Below are 21,710 nucleotides of genomic sequence, written 5' to 3'. Positions count from 1 at the left end.
AGTTCCTATATATACTGTATTTATAGTTATAAAAAAAAACTTGCGAGTGTTGAGAGTGGACCAGTGTATGGGTGAATGGCATGATTCTGCACAGACCGTCCTGCTGAAGAACCTGGTATTGCTTTGAAATGAAAGAAAACCAGAAAGAAAAGATACCCAGCCCTTTGCAATGACCCGCTTCTCCTTTAAAAAAAAACCATGTCGCTTTGTACAAAGAAAAATAAACGTCCTAAGGTTCCTTTTTTAGTATTTTCAGATACCATGATCTGTGTCAGTCCTTATAAAATATACATTCATACATGGGGAGCTGGGTGCTCCCGACTGGCTGGGGCGAGGGCGGGCAGGCTGAGCCCCCGCGGCCATGGCTGCCCCGGCCCTGCTGCCGCTCGCCCCAGGGGCCCGGGCACAGCTCCCCGGGGGTACAGACAGTTTCACTGGCCACAGCAGCTCCCGCCAAGGCAGCCGCCACGGGAATAGCAGCAAAGCGGGCAGCCCGCCGGCTCGGCTGGTCCCGGCGGGAGGAGGATGCCTGGCACTTGGATCTCGGGGGGCTCCCCCCGACCCTCCTTCCCACTTCTCCCCACGTGGGGTGGCTCTGGGCAGCACTTCCCAGCAAAGCCTCCTCCCGCAGCCAGGACATCGGGAGGCAGCAGCAGCGTGGCGGAGCTGAGCTCTGGGATAAATTCATGGGCTTCCCCACGAGGAGGGCTGAGCCCTCACCCTGCATCAGAAACAGGGAAGGAAAAGGGCCGAGAGCAGCCACGGGGCCCAGATCCCCAGGGCGGGCACTCTCCGGGCTCCTCAAGGTATGTGCGTTCCCAAACTGTCAGTGCATCAAATCATCTCAGTAACAAATGCAGCGTCAATGTGACTTTGCTTTCAACAGTTACCACCAAATTATCCTCACACAGTGCAATAACGAAAGGAAACCGGCAGGTCACGACCCTCCAAGCGCTGTTTTTCCTCCTCAGGGCAGAGGAAGAATTCTCAAGACCCGAGAGGTGCAGATTCAGGGTGCCCCTCTGAGAGACCTGGGGAGTCAGCAGCTGTTCCTGGTCCCTTCCCCGCCAACTGCCGGTGCCGGTTCAGAGCAGCCCTCGGACCCACCGGCTCCTGGAACGGCCGCTGACCTACCCCACAGGGACAGCTCAGGAAAGCGAGGGCACTCTCTGCTTTCCCCTCTCTGTGGAAAAACCCATCTGCCTTTGAGGGAGAGACTGAAGGAGGAGGCACATGCCCCAGACCAGCCTCTTTCATCCCAGAAAAGAGGCATCGAGGGTCAGGTCTCTCATTGGGTCTCGCTTTTTCTTTTTTTAAACCCTCCGCTAGTGCACAGCAAGGCGGAGTCGCCTCCTGCCCGGGGCACAGACTGTCCTCCTACAGAGCCAAACTCCTCCCACGCTGGGCAGCTCTCCCTCCTGCCCCCATCCTTACAGGCAAGTACAGTTTAAGGTCCAGCCAACCCTCCTGGAGACAGTTACTGAAGTCAAAAAGGCAGAACAAGAGTAGAAAACAAAACAAAAGCAACCCCCCCTCTGGAGAAAGGCTCAGACTGTGTCCAGCCAGGTATTTCCTAGAACCGTCCTATGAAAATAAAAAAATCATTAAAAAGAGATTCTCTTAAATTAGGATAATACCACTGTTTAAAAAGCCTCGTCATAAGTGCTTTCCCCTATGAAGTGCTTCTCATAGAAAAATATACAAAATATATTTACATTTATAAAACCTTAAATACTAAACTGTAAACAGAACAGAGCAGAATCCAATGTCGTCGCTGTCAGGGGCTCTCACTTCTCTCTCAGGTTTTGCTCTCAGGCGCAGGGCAGACCCCGTGGGGAGGAGGGCTCACGCCGCTCCAACCAGGATGGTGGTGTCCCTAGACTCATCCAGACCCTGCTTGGTTCCTGAGCCACCACCTCACATGTTTCCTATGAGTTTTGGGATGCTGTACGGACAAGGCTGGCTGGTGCTTGGCCTTGTCTTTGCAGAGAACTTTGGCTCCATTTTGGTGCCCCTCCCGTGCCTTTCGTGGAACACGTGACTACACCCAGACCACGAACCACGACAAGCACGTGCCCAGGGTCACTCCTCTGCCTGCCCCCCTGGCCCTGGGACAGTGTGCCATGGCAGAGCAGAGCAGGTGCCCCCACACCATTCCTTCCTAGCTCCTGCCCTACAGTGGTGTGTGGCTGAGTCCAGGGCCACCTTACACCACCCCTCTCTCCTTAAAGACTTCTGTCCAATTCCTTGGACCAGCTCCATGGTGACCAAGACACTGCTGGTTGGCAATGCCAGGAGCTTGCTGAGCAGAGGAGGATGCCAGCTGCTGGAGACAAGATCCAGAGAGGAGCACTTCCCTCCCACACAACCAGGGAGGGAAGTGCTGAAGTGGGAGCCTTTGCTGGCAAAGATTTACAGCACCCCAACTGTTGGCACAAGCCCTCTCTGCCAAAGAATGCCAGGAGTTCCCCTGCTCTCAGGCAGGGATTTCAGAGCAAAGTGCCAGCCAAACTCCCTTCTGTCTAGTTGGGGGCTGCTCTGTTCTGCTCTCCTTGTGAAGGCAGCTGAGCCAGCCCGCTGTGCCGCAGAGCCCTGCGCAGGCAGGGCAGCCTCCTGCTCACAGATAGTGTTTTGCAGACACGCAGTCCCCAGGGGGAGAACTGTTGGCAAGACACAGCCCCTCTTCCCAGGAGAAAAGCTCACTCAAACTCTGTGCTACCCAACCGCTGACTCAGCCCTCAGAGGAGAGCTCTGAGCCAGGACATAAAAAGGGACAGGACCCACAGCTGCTGCCCTGCGCCTGCTGGGCTGACCTCCCCTCCCCTCTCCCACTCATTAGCCCCATGCTGAGAAACAAATATGGGGGCAGGGGGAAATGAGAATAGCAAAAACATAACCACGCTGAGGATCTTCTCCAGCCGCCCCGTGTCTCTCACAAGGGTGAGTGTGCACATGCGAGACATGAAGATGTGGACTCGGACAAACACAGCCGCCAGTCAGGTCCCTGAGCCCAGCCCATCTTCACTCCTGCTTCCAGCCTCTCCATCCTGTCCAAGCAGCTGGAGAGGGGCTCACTCGAAGCTTTGGTTCGCCCCAGGCCCTCCAGGGCTCACTTGCAGCTGATGGAAGTTCTAGTTTAAAAACTTCCTGCACTTCTTGGCGCCGCAGTTACAGGGCAGTTTGTTGCTGGCGTCTTCAATGGGGAACTTGTAGTCGTAGGTGAGCTCTTCCCCTCGGTAGATTTTGCGCATGGCGAAGATGACAATGTGTTTCTGGCCATCGATGTTGATGACCCGGGAGTAGCAGTTGGGCTCACAGGAGTGGTTGATGAAGCGGGCCGCGTTGCCGTGCATGGTGGCATCCACCACTTCAGAGTCGTCAATGCGGAACATGTAGCACCCGATGCCCTGCACGGGGAGGACAGAGAAGGGTCAGCGCAGGCAGGGCAGGCACAGCCACCCCAGCAGACAGCCCAGCTCCGAAGCTGAGCCTGTGTATGTGTCTGCAGCCTCTCTCCACTGGGCCCCGTGGGCTCCCACCTGAATCATTTCATTCCCGCACTCACTGAGACTGGCCCGAGACCCTGCCGAGCCCACAGGAGAGAATCAGAAGTGCCTCTAAAGCTCCAGCAAGAATGGAAATATCCCAGGTAGTCTGTAAACCCAATCTGTGATGTTCCAAACACAGTTTTCATATAGGCCTGTCCTACCTTCACAGCCACTTTCTAGTTCTCCCAAATTCTTTAAGAACGTCTACAAAAGCCCAAAACTCACCTTACTGTCGTAGTATTTCTCTCGTTTGTCAGTGAGGATGGAGCGAATGACATTGCCTGAATATTCGATCACCATCTCACCTGCATCGATGTTCCTTTTGCAGAACAGACCCCGGCCATGGATGGGAGACCTAAAATGCAACAAGAAAAGTGAGTATTTCAAATGAGACAAGCAAAGCTCAGGAACATCAGATTGCAAAGGCTGCAGAAAATGAGTTATTCATGACAAGGACCACCGTGGTACTGTTACCCTTCTCTAACAGAACACTAACAAGAACAACACCAGGTCTCTTTGCCCACATCTGAGCACATACCTCAGCTATTGCCAAAGTAAGCCAGCATGGAGCAAGTGGTTTGTCCTGAGGATTACTTTTTAAATACATAACTTGGGTAGGGAGAAGGAGGAGGTAAAAAGCCCAAGCCTGCTTTTTTTCCCTGCATTTTGCAGTCTGGCTTTGCAGGAAGTTTTCAGTTTCCACTGTCTCCTATCCCAGAGGCAGCAGTACCAAAGCAAAACCGTACCTGTAGACACCAACTGCCTCCTTGGAGGTCTTCTTCAAGTGCCGGAAGCGCATGGGCATTGGCAGATCCATACTGGTTGCCCTCCTAGAACAAAGAGGCGCTGCTAAGTGACAACCACATATTATCTGAGGCACTTTCCAAGACGGATTAATTCAGACACTGTGACACTGCAGCCCACAGAGAACACAGTCAAAATAAATGCTGTGTTTTCATATATATGTAAAAGATAATTTCCTCCCAAAATTCTCATCACGTTGTTTTACAAGGAAAAGAAACATTCAAAGGCAGAGTGGTCTGATGGTCACCTTCAGCTGTCACCTCTCTTGCTATTGAAGGAGTCACCTCTATGTCTGGTAGTTCTTGGCAGCTTTCAAGGTTTAAACGTCCATCAAAGCACACAACGCATAACTAAACCCCATCTGCTCACTTTAACACCACAGTATTATTTTCCCCTTTGAACCTTTAAACCCTGCTGCATACCGGGCCGATTTCAGCTGCACTTCTTCCTCTTCCTCATCATTTGGGTTGTATTCTGGAGGCTGTCGGTGTTTAGAAGCCAAGAAATTAAACATATCAAATGCAGATTTCCTGCAATTTAAAGAGACCAAAGGGAGTTTGTTATACTGACTGAAAATAAACATGTGGTTGCCACAACAGTCTGACATGTTTGCTGTCTCACACCTTCCCCACTCTGTCCTCTCTTAAAGCCCCTGTGCATCAGGGTAAGGCATAGCCCAAGAACAGCTCCAGCCAGGAAAGCATTGTTAAACCAAGCAACAGGCCACAAAGTGGCACAAGAAAATGTGCAGACTGCAAAGATGCCAAATAATTGATTTTCATGTGCCAGTTGGTAACATTTAACCAAGAGCTTTAGAGCTGTGGAGCTTTGTTGCTCCTGCCCTGCCATGGCATTAGTTATTGAGCCAACGGGCCCTTAACCCCAACGTCAACAAAACTCACACTTGCCTCAGGTGGACTTCGGCCCGAGCAGAGCCATGTGGGTTCAGAGGAGGTTCATTGGCCTCCTCTGGCTTGTGAAATCTGAACTTGTAGTTGTGGCAGTGCTTTGCTCCGTACAGTTGCTCAATCAGGAACACGACAGTATCATGGATAATCCCCAGCATCCTCAAACCATTCACACCTGGAATAAGAAATAGAGCACAACAAACACTGTCAGTGCAGATTTGGAGCAGGAAGATACAGCAGCTTGTCACAGACAGCAGGGGCACTGCACAGCTGTCACAGCAGCACTGCATTAGCTACTGCATTCCACGTTAGAGTTTCCAATCCTTCCACTGGGAAGAAATTATCCTCCATAAATCAGGTGGCAGCTGAATTGAAACTCTTAAGACCTCAAGATGCTCACAGAGACATCTGTTTGTCTGGGCAGGGTGTTACCTGCAAAGGACAGCTGCTTCAGGCGGGCATTCGAACGGGCCTCCTGGACCTTGTCAGTCAGTGACTTCCAGGCATCTGCACCACACAAACAGATGACAAACAGTGACCGAGTATTCGAGCACCGAGGTGCTCATATTTAAATAAACTAATTGGAGAATATGAAGTTTTCAACCTTCCACGGGGCATGAATTAAGACCCTCGGATCTTAATTGCTTCTCCATCCTCTCCAAAATTCACTTTGGCATAAAGGGAAGGCAGGGTATACTACAACTGGTCTGGAGGAAAAGTCTGGATACCCAATACTCCGTTGTGTGATCCACACTGCCTATTTCTTGACAAACTAAGGTTGAATACCATTGGTCAATTGATAAAACAAAATGAGACAGCAACATACATTTCACTGAATATATTCCATTGAAAAAAAAGAAAAACAAATAGAATCCAGACATGGTCAGGAACAAAGCTTGTTCTAGGGTTGTAAACCAAGAGATTTCTCTTTTTTTTAATCTATAAAAAAGCAAGTAGGGGACCCTCAAAAGTCACAGTTTTACTTCTAGTAAGGACAGCTAAAATCAGTACAACCAACACTGCATGATTCTCACCTTCAATGCTTTCTGCGCAGATCTGAAAACCATCATCACTAGAGATCTCAAAAACTAAACCTTTTTTTGGTTTCTTCTCACCAAGACACTCTTTCCTCTTTTGTTCTTGCTGAAGCCAAAACATAAGAGGGGAGCTGAAAGTGCTCTCTTCTTCCTCGAGAGCTTTTGAGCCTAGAAAAGACAGGAGCCAGCATGAAGATGGGAACTGGAAATAATGATGCTTTTTCCACCTGTTGTTCCACAACTGAAAATGCCTTACTGACTTGCCTTTTTACCAGTACATCCAATCAAGAAAAAATTCTAGAGTGTCAAAATAAGAGTGTGAAATCTCAAATGCTGAAATTCTCACAAACCAAAAATAGAGACAAAACTATTTGTCCAAGACCTATTAATAGCAAACAAACCTTTCCTCCCTTCATAGCAAGAATAACACAAGTTATATCTCTGAGCCTTTCCTTGAGAGAACAAGACACATAAAAATCAAAACTTCAAACACCACTTTCCTGGTCCTGGAGAACCCCAAGACTTGGTGTGTTTGAAGAAGTGATGTACCTGCATTTTCTTGCTCATTTACTGAGTTCTGTGTTGATTGAGACTCTGGGAGCACTGTCATTTGCCTTGGGAGGGAAAGAAGAGAACATGGAGAAAAACAGTCAACAACCAGCCTCATTTCCTCACCAATCCTGAGCAGTAGTCTATGAAATCTTGAGAACTAGACAGAAAGAACCTTCTTCCAGGTCGAATATTCTGACACCAGTTCAATTGGAAATGAACAAACAAAAAGATTCTACTCAGTAGCATTTCTGTCTGCAGCCTCTATTGGTCTGTGGGCAGCAGCCTAATTTCACACAGGCTATGATCTGCTCTGTGTCAGCCCCACTCAGGAATAAGGTGTGTGCTAACACACGATCAGGAATCGCTGCACGAGCGTCTCCTCAGCAAGCTCTGAGCTTCCCAGAGTTACACACAGCTTAATGCAAAATGGTTCCATATTGCAACTAAACATGACAGTGTGCTCCCCACTGAAAGCTCCTCAGACATTTCAACTAGGAAAGCCAGACTTCCCGCATTCTCTGTACAAACGTCCTTCAGCTCAAGTGAGCAGAATCCCACAGAAAGGTCTGTTCATCCCTTACCCTGCAGACTGCCCACATGGCTTCTGCGATGGCTGATCTACGCTTGCTGCATCCTGCGCATCTGCCTTCATAGCAGGAGTCCTGGAAGAAAAAGATTTGGAACATTCAAAATACCTGCCAAGCCATGTGTGCTCTAAACAAGACTGGAAAGCAGGAACAGATCCACCAGTTCCACAGAACTACACAAGTAGTAACAGCTGCTCCTGTGATATGAGGAACCAGATCACACTTCTAGCACCACATCAGAATCAAAGTTTGCACTTCACAATTTGCCTTCACTTGAAGAATTTGCTGGAGGAACTAGTGTGAGATTCTTTCTCATATTGTTAAAAAAACTCAGGGATGAGCAAAACCAAACTCTCCTCTTACCCTGCAGCCAAGACCTGGGGTACAGCAACAGCCCCTCTGTCGGGAGCGTGAACTTCAGAAGAACCAGCCCACGCGTGAGCAGTTTTGTGCTTCTTTCCATTCCCTTTGTCTAACAGTGGCTGGATGCGTTTGATTTTTGGCTTCATTTTTGTGGGACCCAGCACGGAGCTACTTGCAGACTGCTGACCAGGTGATGGGGAGCCTCCCGGAGATGCTGAGCTGGCATGCATCACTGACGAGGAAGCCTTGCTTTGTTCGAGTCCGGTGTTGTTTGGAGCATCAACCAGGTGTGGAAAGCTCGACAGCTGCGTTGTTGCCGAAGCTGTGCTAAGGTCCAGCTGGGAGGAAGCAACCCCAGTTTTGCTGGCTAAGAGCTGTGTCATGTGCTGAAGCTGGTACGAGCCTTCTGGGTCAGCAGATGACGGAGCAACTGTCATGCCCATTGTCTGTGCTGAAGGCAGAACACAAATGCTTGATGCAGCTGTCATGGCTGCTGTAGATGGAGTCTGAGATGCTCCCAGTTGTGAAAACATCCCAGAACTTGGTGGTAAAGTCATGTGCTGCTCCTGAAGACCAAGGCTTTGCTGACTAGCTTTGATCAGGAGGTTGCTTATCGAACCAAGGTCCCCTAATAATCCAGGGCTTGTTAATGTTACAGAACTTTGTCCCAGAACATGACTGGGAACTGACCCACCAGTAGTAGGGGCTGCTGTGGCCTGCATGGATACAACGTTCAGCACTGAGGAACTCGATGTTAGGCCCGATACAGGCCCTGCTGGGAGGTGACTAGCATCTGGACCAATAACGCTGGGAGACGTGCTGACTGCAGTAGTGGTCCCACCTTGTGGGAGCAAAGATGTTTGCTCAAAATACATGACACCAGACTTGGACCTTTTGATAATATTGGGGACAGTTCTCTGGGATGTTGAATTCGCAATGGTTCCCAAATCCAGTGGGTGGTTGGAAATTTGGGAAGGAGCAAAATTAATTAAAGTCATATTAGAGACCATGTCAGGAGGAGCTATAGCAGAAGCAGTTCCGGAGGGAGCCAGCTTCTTGTTCTTCCGTGACTGCAGACGAGATATGGGCCGTTTCTTGCCTAGGGCAGCCGCTGGTGTAGAAGCAGTGGTACCAAGGTCTGTCCTCTGACTAGCTTCGGACACTAAGAGCTGAGGATCGGGAGGTGGCTGCACCCCAATCAGAAGACCTGGCGAAGGACTGCTGATGTTGGGTGGGAAGCCAGTCTGAGCAGCTGTGGAGAAGGGATGTATATGCTGGTGATGGGACATGGGCAGCAGACCCTTGCTTGTGGGAGGGAATAACGACTGAGATGAAGGCAAGCTTGGATTTAATCCTGTGGTCAGCGTGAGCCCGCTCCCCATGGGCCCCAGCACCGAAGCATTGCTCTCCATCACGCTCTGTGCAGAACTAACAGAAGGTGTCAACTGTATCTTTTGGGTGACACCGTTGGGTAGAGTCTGGAGGACATACAGGGGCTGCATGTTTTGATTGACTACCAGAAGTTTTTCTGCGGGTGGCTTGAGGTGGGGTGGTGTTGTCTGCACCGCAGCGTTGGAGATCTGTGAAGGGCCAGGACTGTCTGTGGAGTTTGGCACGTACTTCTGGCTCTGAAGGGGAACGGTGGGTGACACCGGCACCTGGATACCCGGAGTCCCGCTGTTTCTTGTTAAATCCTGGTTGCTGCCGTGCCCTTGCTCGACGGGGCCACAGGGTGGGCTGGCTATATGCTCTGCATCTATGTGACCCTGGATGAAGTGATCGGGAGTCATGTGTCCTTCAGGGCTTGGGTCTACCCCTGGACTCAGGAGAGCTGCATCGCCTTCCCCCGAGGCAGATTTTTCTGTAACTGTCACTCTCTTTTCCCCAGACTCCGTGGAAGGCAAGGCAAGCATTGATCTCTCTCCCGAAGAGGAAAGAGAAGACTCCGAGATGACAGCGAGCCTGTTGTGATTTTGGCTGGGCACCGTAGGGCTGCGAGTGGTCAGAACAGAGAGATCAGAAGGAAGCTCCAGTGGCAATTCAAACTGCTCCTCTGCTGATATAGAGGAAGAGACGCTGCTGTCCACAGGCTCAGCAGTGGGCAGCTGCTGGGAGAACACCTCAAACAAACCCATATCCTTGCCACGGTTGCTGTCAAGACCTAAACCTTCTCCAAGCGTCAGGAGTTCTGATGATGAGGACTCTGGACTTTCTCCCAATGCCTGCATAGATGGTGTGTTCTTCAGTACAAAGTCCATGATATCAGAAGGGAGGATGTTCCCACAGTCATCGCTGTTGTTATTGTCAGAGTCGGACTTCAGAAGTTCTGTGTTGAAAGTGTCCAGTAAGTTCTTGTCGGAAGGTGTGCTTGCGTGAGTCCTGCGGCCTGTTTCCAATGAACTCAGCTGCACCTCCAGTGAGTCCTGACCCTGCGCTTTAACCCTGCTCACAGGGTGGCAGTTATCAATCTTGGGGTCAGTTTTGTGGACAGTGGAGCTCTTGGTGACTTGTACTTTCTCTCCAGCTTCTTCAGTTCTATCCATCTTTAAGTTCTCTGTCCCATTTTCTTTGCCACTCCTTTTAGTTACCTGGCTGACTTTTCTGGTTGTTGCTGTGACACTTGTATCACTTTCAGTTCCATCATCCACACCGTCTAGCTGTGAGATTTTTGGAAGATCGCACTGCTCCTCCTCCCTGAATAAACTATGGGATCCAAGCCTCTCCTCCGTGTTCGAGGAAACCACCGTCCTTGTGAAATTATAGTAGTATAAGTCATCTTCATCTGATGTGCTCAAGTCATCTGCGCCATCCACTTGTCCTTCTGCAGAACGCTTCCCTCGCTTCTTGCCAGTTGAGTTACTGTAGAAGGGAATGTCTTCCTCTCCATAGGACCTCACACCATACAGAGGAGTCAGTCCAAAGAACATATTGGATCTGGCCCGAGCACTTCTCCGTGGATACCTCCGCTTGTATGAGCCTTCTTCTTGAGCTTTAGCACCATCCTGGAGCATCAAGTTGTTATCTTGAATGGGCAAATTTTCATATGTGTTATTTTGAGATTCCTGTGCTGGCGCTTCATTTGGGCTTCCCTGAACTACGGGGTTCTCTTCTGGGCTTTCCGAAGCCAAGGAGGGCTCAGCCAGAGCAGCCAGGTCTGCCCCAGCAGACTGAGTTTCGGCATCACTTTCCTGCTGTGCATTTTTAGACTGGTTTTCACTTTCCATCTTGAGAGGAGTCAGAGTGACTTTAACGGTGCGTTTTCTGGGTGCCTGCGATTCCTTAGGGGCTGTTTCAACCTGCACTGATGACCCTTTAGATGGCCCTTGTGAAGGTGGAGACTTCTCACCAGCTTTTTCAGCAGGAATATTATTACATAACCTCTGGCTAATTTGTTCAGTTGCCAAGCCCTGATGGCCAAATTCTGGTTTCAGGTTTCCTTCATCACTGCCTACTGCTTGACTTGACTCTGTAAGAGATTTCAGAGAATGCTTCTCTTTAAAACTGTCTTTCATTAACTTTTTACCCTTCTGACGCCTCTCTCTGGGGGCAGAAACTACTTGCTCACTTGCTGCAGGAGATCTGCTGTTTACTCCAGCAGACTTCAAGGTCTTTGCATCCGTCTCATCAGCCACAGTTGTTTTCTCTGGCTGTACAGGTTCCACATGCTGATCTCTGTCTTTCCTTGGGCCTCTCTGATGCAAAGGTGGAAAGGCTATTGCTTCTTTGGAAGAAAATGATCCTGAACACTCTTGAAAGGTTCCTATTTTAACATTCGCTTCTGTGCCTGATGAACTGGTTGGTTGAGTGGACACTTTGGAGCTTCCTCCAGGGACAAAAGTATGAGCTGAATAATCTGGGTCCTTTGAGGTCACCGCTTTCATTTTCTCTCCCTTAGAAGGCGCACCTTTGGCTATCAAATCTGAACTGCTGGAATGTTTCCCTTCTGTGGATGGAGATGCATCCAGCTGGTAAGTTTTACTTCCAGTTGAAGGTGCTGTTTTCTGGGAGCCTGAACTGGTAGAGCAACTTTGAACTGGAGCACTAGGAGGACCCGTGTTCACCGACCCCACAAAGCGGTCGGTACTTCTGACGGTCAGTTCATGTTCTGAAGAGGCCCCCAGGCTGGAAACTGAAGACACACCATGCCTGGAGTAAGTGTTCCCAGCTCGTGCAGGGGAAACCATTCGGAGTTTTGATTGCTGCTGTGACAAAGAAGAGGTGCTGTGTCTCCGAGAACCAATGCTCTTAAGTCCTGAGGACAGCAAAGGATCCCCTACTGTCACTATTTCATGGGTCACTGGGGTAGGACTTCCTGAGAAAAGAAGGCAAGAAAGACTGTCAGATGACCTGAAACCTTCACAATCAATGCACACCCTATTCCTTCATATAAAACACAAGAAATTAAAACCCAACAAAACCTTTCAGCCAAATAGCACCAACATAATGATGATACTTGAGATCAGTGTTAAAAACCTAATACTGTCAACCAGGATTCACCACGTGGAGCTGACAAATTTGCATCTCAATGTTTGGTACCTCAACTTTAGATGGGAATTTTCAACATCAGTTTGAAACAAAACATGAGTCATTCACACAGAAACAGCAACTGAATTACAATACCACATTTCTGACTCTCTCTAGAAAAATACTGACTGAGATGTTAAGCCCCTAACTTTTATCACAGCTCTTCTGGATCACTACTACTATATTGTCAAAGGCTGCTTCTTTATCCCAGGGGAATGTTTGTGTCAGTTGTACATTTCTCAACAAGCCATCTCTACTGTGTTTTGTCAGAACTCTCCTTTCCTCAAGCCTATTGCCATTTCACTCCTTTCTTTAGAAACAGAATGTAACACCCCACTCTGAAGGAAGCCAAAACAAAAGGCACAAACTAAACAAAAATATTTTCAAAACAAACCTCAAAGTCAACAGCACTAGAAATACCTGCAGAGGGCAACGGCCTAGATCCAGGAGACCTCTGTGTGGATGGATAACTTGGTGCTCTGATCCTGGGGCCCTTTGAGACCACTGGATAGTAACAGGAACTAGAGGTCTGAGAATGCAAGGGACGATCTGGTGATGGTGGGTTTACAATTTCAGGTGTATTTTGGCTGTCTTTCGGTAGAGTTTCTGTTGTGTAAATGAGAAACAACAGTATAAGCCATCACTGAACTCTAAAAGCTATGACCTGATAAACTATATACTGCTATCAGGTTCCACTTTGAGAAACAGGGTGTTTGTTAAATGAACACAAAGTCAAAGATCTGCCATCAGATAATACCTGGTTTCTTCTCCTAAGAACATTTTCAAATACTTGTAGCAATACATTAATACTCAGCTTACACATCAAATTCCGCTATGTATTTATAGAGTTTAGAATTCTATGTTGACAATGACAACTATAAATGTTTTAAAAATCTTTCACTGCTTTACCCTGGGATACATGAAAACAATTTGGAAATACTTAAGCAGCACAATATGACTATTCAACAATGTACTGAACCCCCATATTACAGACCAACACTGACACTTCAAGTACAGTTTGAAGTTTTAGATCACTAGAAAATTCTATAAGCTGTAGACTAGAAACCATCCCTGCAGCAGTGTTCGTTTGGCTGAAGTTTTCAAAGTTAGCAGTACACTCAGGACCTTAAAGTCTTAAGATGCTGTAACATAATTTGGAAGCCTGAAGTGGATTCTAGTCCAAATCTGTTTAAGAGATGCACTGTGGCAAAACCATACAGAGAATATACTTCTATAAAGTCCTTAAAAGATTACCTGTAAGGGAAACTGGGCTATGGGCAATTGTTCTGTTATCATCGTGCTCTACAGTGCTGTTAATGTCAGGTTCTATGACTGGAGGTCGGCACTCCATGATCTTGCAGGTATACACACAGCGCTTCCTGGCATCTGTTGTGCTCCAGTACACCCTGGAGCACCTGGAAGATAATTCAAACATAAAGTAATTTAATCAACAGTTGAGTAAACCTCATTCCTGTTTCAAATTTTCAGTTTCTCAAAACTACATGGGCCAAAGGCCTCCTGGCAAAACATGCTGCACACTCAGCTTAATCAGAGATTCCTCAACAGTGTAGGAAAGCTACAGTCAATTTTCCCATATGTTATTTCAGTTCTGGTTTGGCATGAAATATACTGAAAGACATCAAATCATGAAACAGTTTATACTCACTGATAGCCGATGGGAAACAACTTATCTTCACAGTCTGAGAGGTCATTCAGAATTCCTAAACAGTCTATTGTCATTGAACCTGAGCAGAGAGAGGAACAGAACAGTTCTGTGAACCACATTCCAGCACCAAAGGTGGATCAAGTATCCAGAGACTAGATCATACCAATCATCATGTGGATGTTCTCTGGTTCCAAGCCACTAAGAAATTTTCTTCTCAAACTGATCCCTTCAAAGTCCACAAAAACTCTCCTAAGAACTTCAAACCCATTCTCCGGAACCACCTGGAACAAGAAACCACAAAACTACTCATTAAAGGAACCACCACATGTACACTGTGCAGCCTGTCCTACTCAATCCTCAGTTTGATCTTTTAGTTTTTGAACTGCCACACAGCACCACTTGCCAAACTGCCCCAGGCCAGTTGTACCACTGACATCTTTCAAAGAGCACTGCAGTCCAGCCCTCGTTCATGAGGAACACACTCAACATGAACTTCTAAAAAGTGCTTATAGTTACAGGCTAACCCCACCTTCAGAGTGTGAGGCAGACCAGGACAGAAGAATCTCACCTCTCCTTTGATCAAGTCACGATGCCTCTGGCAGTAAACTTTCTTATCATCCAGAAAGACACAGTTCTTGGCTCGTGAGCACATGAAATGATAGTTACTGGTACAGGAAGTGAGGCAGCAGCCTACTGTGGCGCCTGACTTCTGGCAGAACTCACATCTCTGCAAAAGTAAAAAAAAAAAAAAGTTAAAATTTAATCTCTTCTAAAACAAGACCACCATTACTGTTGTCAGTTGCTTTTTTGGCACAGACAGAAGTTTAGACTAATGCCTGATCTCCCACTTCACTGTCGTTCCATTTCACTACAGTGACTCACACGCAAAAGCGAGACATGGAGGAGGAGGTAAGAGGAAGAAGGATCCCTCATATAGAAGAACTTTTGCATTTGTGGACTCCAGGCCTCAGACTTTCCTGCTTCAGCTCTATATCCAACTCTCACATTTGCAAGCTTCACTTTATCTCCACAATATTTCTGAACTGAGCAATGATAAAACAACTTTTCAAATACCTTCATTCAGTACTGTTATAGTGTTAAAAAAATACTGCAAGAAAGGACAGAGCAGAACAAACACACACACAAGGCATCTTTTAGCTGGGCTCCTGTCTTGGTTCTGTGATTCTAAATCAGTGTGAAGTTTAATGAAACGCTCTTTGCTTGTACTCACCAGCTGCTTTCCCCGGATGACAGCCATGTGCACGTTTTTCAGAGAACCATCATCATCTTCAAACACTTCTGCTGACCACAAAGCACAGTTCACATGTGTCCATTCGTTTTGGCCGATATAGAGGAGACGCCCGGCATCCTAAAGAACGGAAGGAAATGTTTGGTTTTTTTTTTTTTCAAATTTCTATGAAACACAACCATGCATAAAACCCGCCCCGCCTATCCACAGTACCAAACCTACAGCACTGCTTAAATGGGCTCCTGTGGAAATGGGCACGTGGCACATACTCACATTAGCACTGTCGTCACCGTATTTCAGGCACAACGCGCACTGCCTGTTGTCTTCTACATCTGGAGGTGGGTTCAGTTCAGGACTATCCTCTCTGCTTCTGTCAGAGCCTTAAAGGAGAGAACAGTGTTCATTCTTGAAATTCAGGAAGGCAAAAATTCATCTGGAGAGATTGTCAGTAAGCAAACAGGGTAAAAGAGTTTTCAATAGCCAGCTTGGAAAGCAAAGCACACATCAGCCTCCACATAGCCCTCATTCAGGGGCAAAGGTATTCCTGCGTCCAAGCTTAGCTCAGAAACACCTTGTGTGTAACAGCCTCCGAATGACTTCAGGTCACAGAGGTCTCAAGACAGTTGCATTCAGAACTAATACCACCCTCCCTTTACTATGAGGAGCTTTGGACCAAAGTGCTTCAGATTTGGGATTGGCAGTGCTGCCATTGGTTTTCTTACCGGAGATGGGAGGTGTAGGAGGATGTAGAGGAGTTGGTGAATCTGGCTCTCCAGGCCCCTTGGGTTTTGGAGCTGGAATGATTTTCTTCATCAGAGGGGGCTGTTCAGTGCGGTTGTTCTCTTCACGCTCCTGCCACTGAGCATAATTATGGTCGAGCGACGGGGGCAGCACCGCGTTTGGCAACATACCACTGCTGAGATGGAGCAAGGGGTCAGTGTCACACCCGGCTGCACCAGAGGACCTTGTGCCCTGGCTACCAGGGCCTACCTGACCTCTCCCCCTCTAATACCTCATTTAATTACCTACAGCCTACATGTGGTCCCCACAAAGGCTGTGACCACTCACGTTTTAAGGTTTGTGATGTGTCTGTTTCTTTGGAGGGTAACAGGTGCAGGAGAGCCACCCCAAGTGGGGGTGTGAGAAGGAAGAGAGAGAAGGAAGGACAGGACTGACAAGTCAACACACAGTAATACCTAGTTCTAAATAGTTGTAAATAGTTCTAAAAAGTGTTCTGCTTTAGAACAAGGAAGTGTGTACAAAACTTGGGAATGGGATTAATGTGTAACTTCCTAGGGAAAAAAAAAAAAAGAAAACCAGAAATCCCAACCCCACAACAGGCTCTCTCAATACGTTTTGCTTGGACAGCTGGCAAACAGCAGGGTGTCACAGTTGGATACAGAACAGTTACTTACTTGCTTGTTACTTTATTTGGCTCCCAAAATCTGGACTTTTTTACACTGAACCATGGAAAAACACGCTCCATTTGCTAAAGGAAAACAACAACCCATTAGAAAAGTTAGACAACATACCCAAAAATTCAAAGACATTCAGCCAAGATCTACTGTAAATGCACAACTAGTAACATTTCATTAACATCAACAACTCTGACAATGTATTATTTTATTCCTGGAAAGACCCAAGCAAGGGCAAGTGTGATGGCCCTTTGGACTCCAACAGCAACAAGCAGTGGTAGGATACCAAGTAGATTTCAAAATAACTGTAGCCCATCTCACCCGAATAAAGAAGGACTTGACCATGCTGTTGGCTTTCTTAACCTCTGGCTGCCCGCCATCGGAATTAATGGCTGCTTGAATTATCTTCACAATGTCATCACTAAAATCCAACTGTAAGAAACCCACAAAACTTCACATTAACAGGATTGTCTTTTGCACAGCTACACCATCCACTAATCCTTTAGGGCATCAAATGAGCATCTAGATGACTATCAGATTGGACAAGAGCGTGACTTAAAAGCAGAAAGAGAATTTGGCTGTGAAGAATCAAGCAGCCCTCTACATTTGCAAACTGGCTGGCAGAGCTGCTACACCCACAACTGTTCACTTCTTCCTTCTACAAGGAGCTGACTTCTGACCAGTTTTACATCCACTAAACTAGCTACCTCAGAAGGATTTGGTCAAAATCTGGCACAATCAACATTTGTCAAGCACTTTGCAATATACAGTGTTCCTCAAAGATTACAGATTCTGTAGGGGGAAAAAAGTAAAAGGCTGGTCTCCGCAAAGAGAACTGATTTGTTCAACACTAGTATTTTCTGTAACTGACCCTTGAATAAGTCACCCCTTCACCCATGAATTCCTTCCTTTTCAGCTAACCCACAGCAGCAGAGCTATTGGGCCAGGCCTTCAGTCAAAATTTCCACATGAAGGATGACCTGTCCTGTTTCCATCTACATAAACACCTGACTAAGAGCAAATGGGGTCTAACCAAGTATCACTGCTGGTTACAGAGAGCCCTACAACAGCATCAATTACTTGTCTCTGGGCCAACATCAACATCAGTGCCAGCCAGAATTATTTTTAGCAGCACGATAACCTGCTTCCGTGTTCCTGAAGAAAAGGCTTAAGCCTGTTCAGTTATAAACACCACAGGTCATAAAGCAATTCATAGAGTCTATAGCATAATAGAGTGGAACATGAAAACTTTGACATACCACAGATGTGTAACTTCCTTGATCCATTTTTCTTTTCACTCCTTCCAGATCCAGAGGTTGCTGCTCCTCCTGTTTACTGACTTCTGTTAGGACAGGAGGATCGGGACCCTCAGGAGAGCTTCTGGATGGGATGCTCTCTTCTGTTTCAGGATTTAAATCAGGTGGTTTTGCTGCCTGTGAACACCAGCAATGAGACATTTCAATGGCTATTGAAATGTAGCTGCTCCTCGTGATACACTCCCAAGCACATTTATTGGCCCAGAGATTCTTGCTAATGTGAATGAAAGGAGACCCGGGTTCTGATTTCTGTCCAAAATGTAGGAACAATGAAAAGCTCTTAAGCAGCTTCCTGCTATGACCTGTAAGGTGCACAGCAGGGCAGAGCCATCAGCTATAAGAATCAAACCCATTGTTCAGAAGTCTTATTTCTGAATGCATATTTCAAGACTAAGATCCTCTTCTTCTGTCAGAAAAGCACCTTCACCATCACAGAGCAAAATCCTCCCATTCCTTGAAGAACTTTACCCTATATTTTTTCAGCTTCACAAGTTGTATCATAGATACCCACTTCTTTGCTTCCATAGGAATGAACAAAAGAAAGAAAAAATATAAATAAATCACAGCATGTGTTGTTCCAAATATGATGCAGACATTTCTGCAGGAAGAGGCACAGCAATACCACAGCTCAAGTGAATGCCAGGCACGTCACAAGCTGGACTAACACTAAGAGGACAGAAGCTCCAGCTTACCTGTCGATACCGCAGCAGGTGGCTGGTAGTTCTGGAATTCAACAGGGCTGTTAAAACCTGCTTCAGGGAAACCTGCAGCTCCTTTTCCAGTGCCAGACGCCACTCTGCAGGATGCTGGTCTGTACAGTTAATGCAGGTGTACGCGACACTCTCAGGCAAGTTGGACAGTATCTCATACATTTCATCTGGAGACAAAAGAAGATAAGATAACCACCTGAAGTACTTCACTGAAGGATGGATACAGGGAAAAGCCCCTGCCCTGCACTTACTTCCTAACTGAAATACTTTTCAGGTAACAAAAGCCCCTTCTGCAGCTAACTGAGTGACACTGCCTTTGAAGCAAGTCCTGTGCTTTCAGGATGTCATTGGTATTAGCACTGGTTTACCTGTCACCAACTTGACAGGTATTTTTCAGGTAGGTCACAAGTGAGGGTGTTAAAGTAACAGTCTAGTAGAAAGGTCCAGGACTGGATTGCTCTGATCTAATCACTACCCTGTGTTCTTTAGTACTGATGGGATGAGGATTTCCTTACCAGAAAGGTTTTCACATTTGGAGTGGACCCAGCGGTCGCATTTCCCACACTGCATCATCTTACTCTCATAGTCATCATCATCGTAGCATTTGTCACAGAGAGGGCAAAAATTTCCTGCAAACATAATCAGATTTCATCAGGAGTTTGGACTCCACACACATCTTAAAGGCTGGGTGGTTACTTCCTGGTGCACCAAGCAGCTCTGAACACCCTTCCCAGTAAGCTGTCAGCACAGTCCCATCTACTGTCAGGAGGCTACAACAAATAACTTTGAAAGACCACTGCCTACTCTAGAATCCCATGGCTGGGCGCCCATTTTTTGGGTGTGGTAAGACTAACAAAATATTATATGCAAGAGCAAAATGAAAGGAAAAAGATGACACACAGGCAAGAAATTATGTGAGACAGTTAAGATTTTCTATCCTGGGATTTTTCCCAAGAATGCCCCTTTGAGGTTCAAAGGCATCATGTACAGCAACTAACACAGGAAACAACCACTTTACAATAGAAATTTTGTTGCTTTTAAGTCCAGAATACTTTAAAATGTCTTTTCCTCAACTGCTACTTGAAATCCTGAGCTAACAGGTGTGTAATAATTCCTTCACATGGCACAGAGTTTACATGCTGAAAGCCCCAAACTCTGAAAATAAAGCAGTGGTGACTTTGGTGAGCCACTGCATGCTCTAAGATCCCGGCCTTGACAGGAACTGTTACATGCTCTTTCAGGTTTGACCTTAACCAGCCTGCACTGCTGCCTGGACTGTGCCAAGCTCAGCTGTCATGCTGGCCCTCTGCTCACTCATACTGACACTGACTGATTCAAAACTAAGCAGCTGAGGAGGCTCCTGCTGTAAAGAGTCACAACTTTATGTACCTTTAGCAAAGAGTTTGGCACAATCGTGACACAGGGAGAAGTCATGAGACCACTGTGCATCCCACCCTTTGCCTGGTGTTGTTGATCCACAGCTCTTGCAGCGAACACATTTGGTACATATCTGGAAAAAGAATGCATTTGGCAAGAGTTACATGCTTTTATCCAGCAGTTCCTGTGCTTTCTGTGCAAACAACACATTTCATAATTTTATTTAACGAGCACTGAGAACTCATCCAACAGAACAAGGAGTTTCAAATGCTGAAACTTTCACCAAAAAGAACAGAGCTCACTCCTTTTATGGTAAGATGGTAATAATGCAACAAGAAAAAACATTAAGCCAAATTGCAGTATAGTTTTTCTGTCCTTCATATTTGCATTGAAGAAAATATCACCTTTCCCTCACATAAAACAGCATATGTAGTTGTGGCATTTCTTCTGATCTAAAATACAAAGTATTCTTTTAAAAGTTTACAAACTTTATGTATCGTAGTAGAAAACACCTACAAACTCCTAGTAGGAAATACACTATCGGCACTTGCTTAGAACAAAAGCTTGAAAGATGCAAATTAGGACACTAATCCAAATTGTCTCTCAATACCAATATCAACAGATTTGTTAACAAGGTAAATGCTTCCATTCTAAAGAGCTTCTTCCACTTTATGGGACTATAATCAAAAGACTTACTATGATCAGAAGATCTACTACAACTAAAAAAAGGTGTAACCTCTTTAAAACCCCTGCTTGTTCAGAACATCTTATCAACCAGCCACCTCATTATCTGTTTCTGAATGTACCTTCCGATGCAACAGGCACCTTGGCTTGAAAAGCTGAGTAATTGCATCAGAGCTCTGCAGAGCTCTGGTGCGTTATGATCAGTTAATAAATGAATTTTCCAAAAAAGAAATTAAAATGCCTCACCCAAACTTTCTTTTTCTTGGTGGGTTTGGTTGGGTAGTTTGGGCCCAGGCACTCAGGGTGATAGCTGTTTCGGCACTTGTTACACTCCAGCAATTGCTACAAGAATAAGGGGGAAAAGCATTGGAACAGAGACCCTGCAAAGGTATGCAAAATCCTGGACATTTTAATTTTTTATCGAATCCCCCATTTGGAGCACGAGAAAGAAACTGCACTGGAGCAACTCGAGAGGTCTCCTCCCCAGTGCGCAGACTGCCCCTCAGCTCTCCTCGCCAAGTTCTGGAGCAAGAGGAGCTCTGGGACCACTGGGGGTGTTGCTGGGTCTCCCAGCAGTTCTGGGGTACCTTGGTGGCCTGGTGCTGTCTCCCACACACGTGGCAGAACTTGCAGCGACGGCAGCACCAGTTCTCCAGCTGGTCCTCCTGGGGCCGCTCGCTCTCCTCCAGGCAGAACTTGTGGAAGGGCTCACAGCAGACCTGGCAATACACAAACTGCAAGGGAGGGAGAAGCAGGTTTTAGCAATGCAGAAGCTGCTTGAAGCTCCCAAATAAACCCCCTTGTGCTCCAAACTACTTTGAATTCTGCTTTACAACTGACAGAACAAGCATTCCTACTGCCATATTTTAGGAGGGAAACTGAGCGCGTATTTCAGATAAACCCAAATACAGACTGGACACCTCGCAGCCACCAGGAGTCTGGTACCTGCTAACTAAGTGCTCTGAGCATC

The 21,710-nt window shown here is 46.8% G+C and overlaps 1 protein-coding gene across 3 annotated transcripts in view; it reads right to left on the bottom strand.

The window, feature by feature from the left end:
- Window positions 1-1,302: 1,302 nt before the first annotated feature.
- KMT2A (lysine methyltransferase 2A) overlaps window positions 1,303-21,710 on the bottom strand; it is a 39,352-nt gene continuing 18,944 nt past the window's right edge. For 2 of the 3 annotated variants that reach the window (XM_051812322.1, XM_051812324.1), the window contains exons 11-36: window positions 21,328-21,474; window positions 20,987-21,082; window positions 20,069-20,189; window positions 19,195-19,308; window positions 18,662-18,846; window positions 17,913-18,086; window positions 16,975-17,085; window positions 16,654-16,727; window positions 15,961-16,154; window positions 15,512-15,618; window positions 15,221-15,358; window positions 14,558-14,716; window positions 14,153-14,270; window positions 13,990-14,068; window positions 13,578-13,738; window positions 12,744-12,929; window positions 7,800-12,111; window positions 7,431-7,511; window positions 6,847-6,911; window positions 6,295-6,465; window positions 5,693-5,767; window positions 5,261-5,435; window positions 4,775-4,882; window positions 4,295-4,378; window positions 3,774-3,903; window positions 1,303-3,407 (exon numbers count right to left, since the gene is read on the bottom strand). In XM_051812322.1, the coding sequence (XP_051668282.1) occupies window positions 3,132-3,407; window positions 3,774-3,903; window positions 4,295-4,378; window positions 4,775-4,882; window positions 5,261-5,435; window positions 5,693-5,767; window positions 6,295-6,465; window positions 6,847-6,911; window positions 7,431-7,511; window positions 7,800-12,111; window positions 12,744-12,929; window positions 13,578-13,738; window positions 13,990-14,068; window positions 14,153-14,270; window positions 14,558-14,716; window positions 15,221-15,358; window positions 15,512-15,618; window positions 15,961-16,154; window positions 16,654-16,727; window positions 16,975-17,085; window positions 17,913-18,086; window positions 18,662-18,846; window positions 19,195-19,308; window positions 20,069-20,189; window positions 20,987-21,082; window positions 21,328-21,474 (7,641 nt within the window). In that variant the 3' untranslated portion in view covers window positions 1,303-3,131. The remainder of the gene's footprint in view (window positions 3,408-3,773; window positions 3,904-4,294; window positions 4,379-4,774; window positions 4,883-5,260; window positions 5,436-5,692; window positions 5,768-6,294; window positions 6,466-6,846; window positions 6,912-7,430; window positions 7,512-7,799; window positions 12,112-12,743; window positions 12,930-13,577; window positions 13,739-13,989; window positions 14,069-14,152; window positions 14,271-14,557; window positions 14,717-15,220; window positions 15,359-15,511; window positions 15,619-15,960; window positions 16,155-16,653; window positions 16,728-16,974; window positions 17,086-17,912; window positions 18,087-18,661; window positions 18,847-19,194; window positions 19,309-20,068; window positions 20,190-20,986; window positions 21,083-21,327; window positions 21,475-21,710) is intronic. The other variant, XM_051812325.1, reaches the window with a different exon arrangement.

This window comes from Manacus candei, unplaced genomic scaffold, assembly GCF_025592945.1.
Source record: "Manacus candei isolate 608988 ecotype Guabito, Panama unplaced genomic scaffold, ASM2559294v1 h1tg000086l, whole genome shotgun sequence".
NCBI lineage: Eukaryota > Metazoa > Chordata > Aves > Passeriformes > Pipridae > Manacus > Manacus candei.
This window is presented reverse-complemented; position numbering and strand designations above follow the sequence as displayed.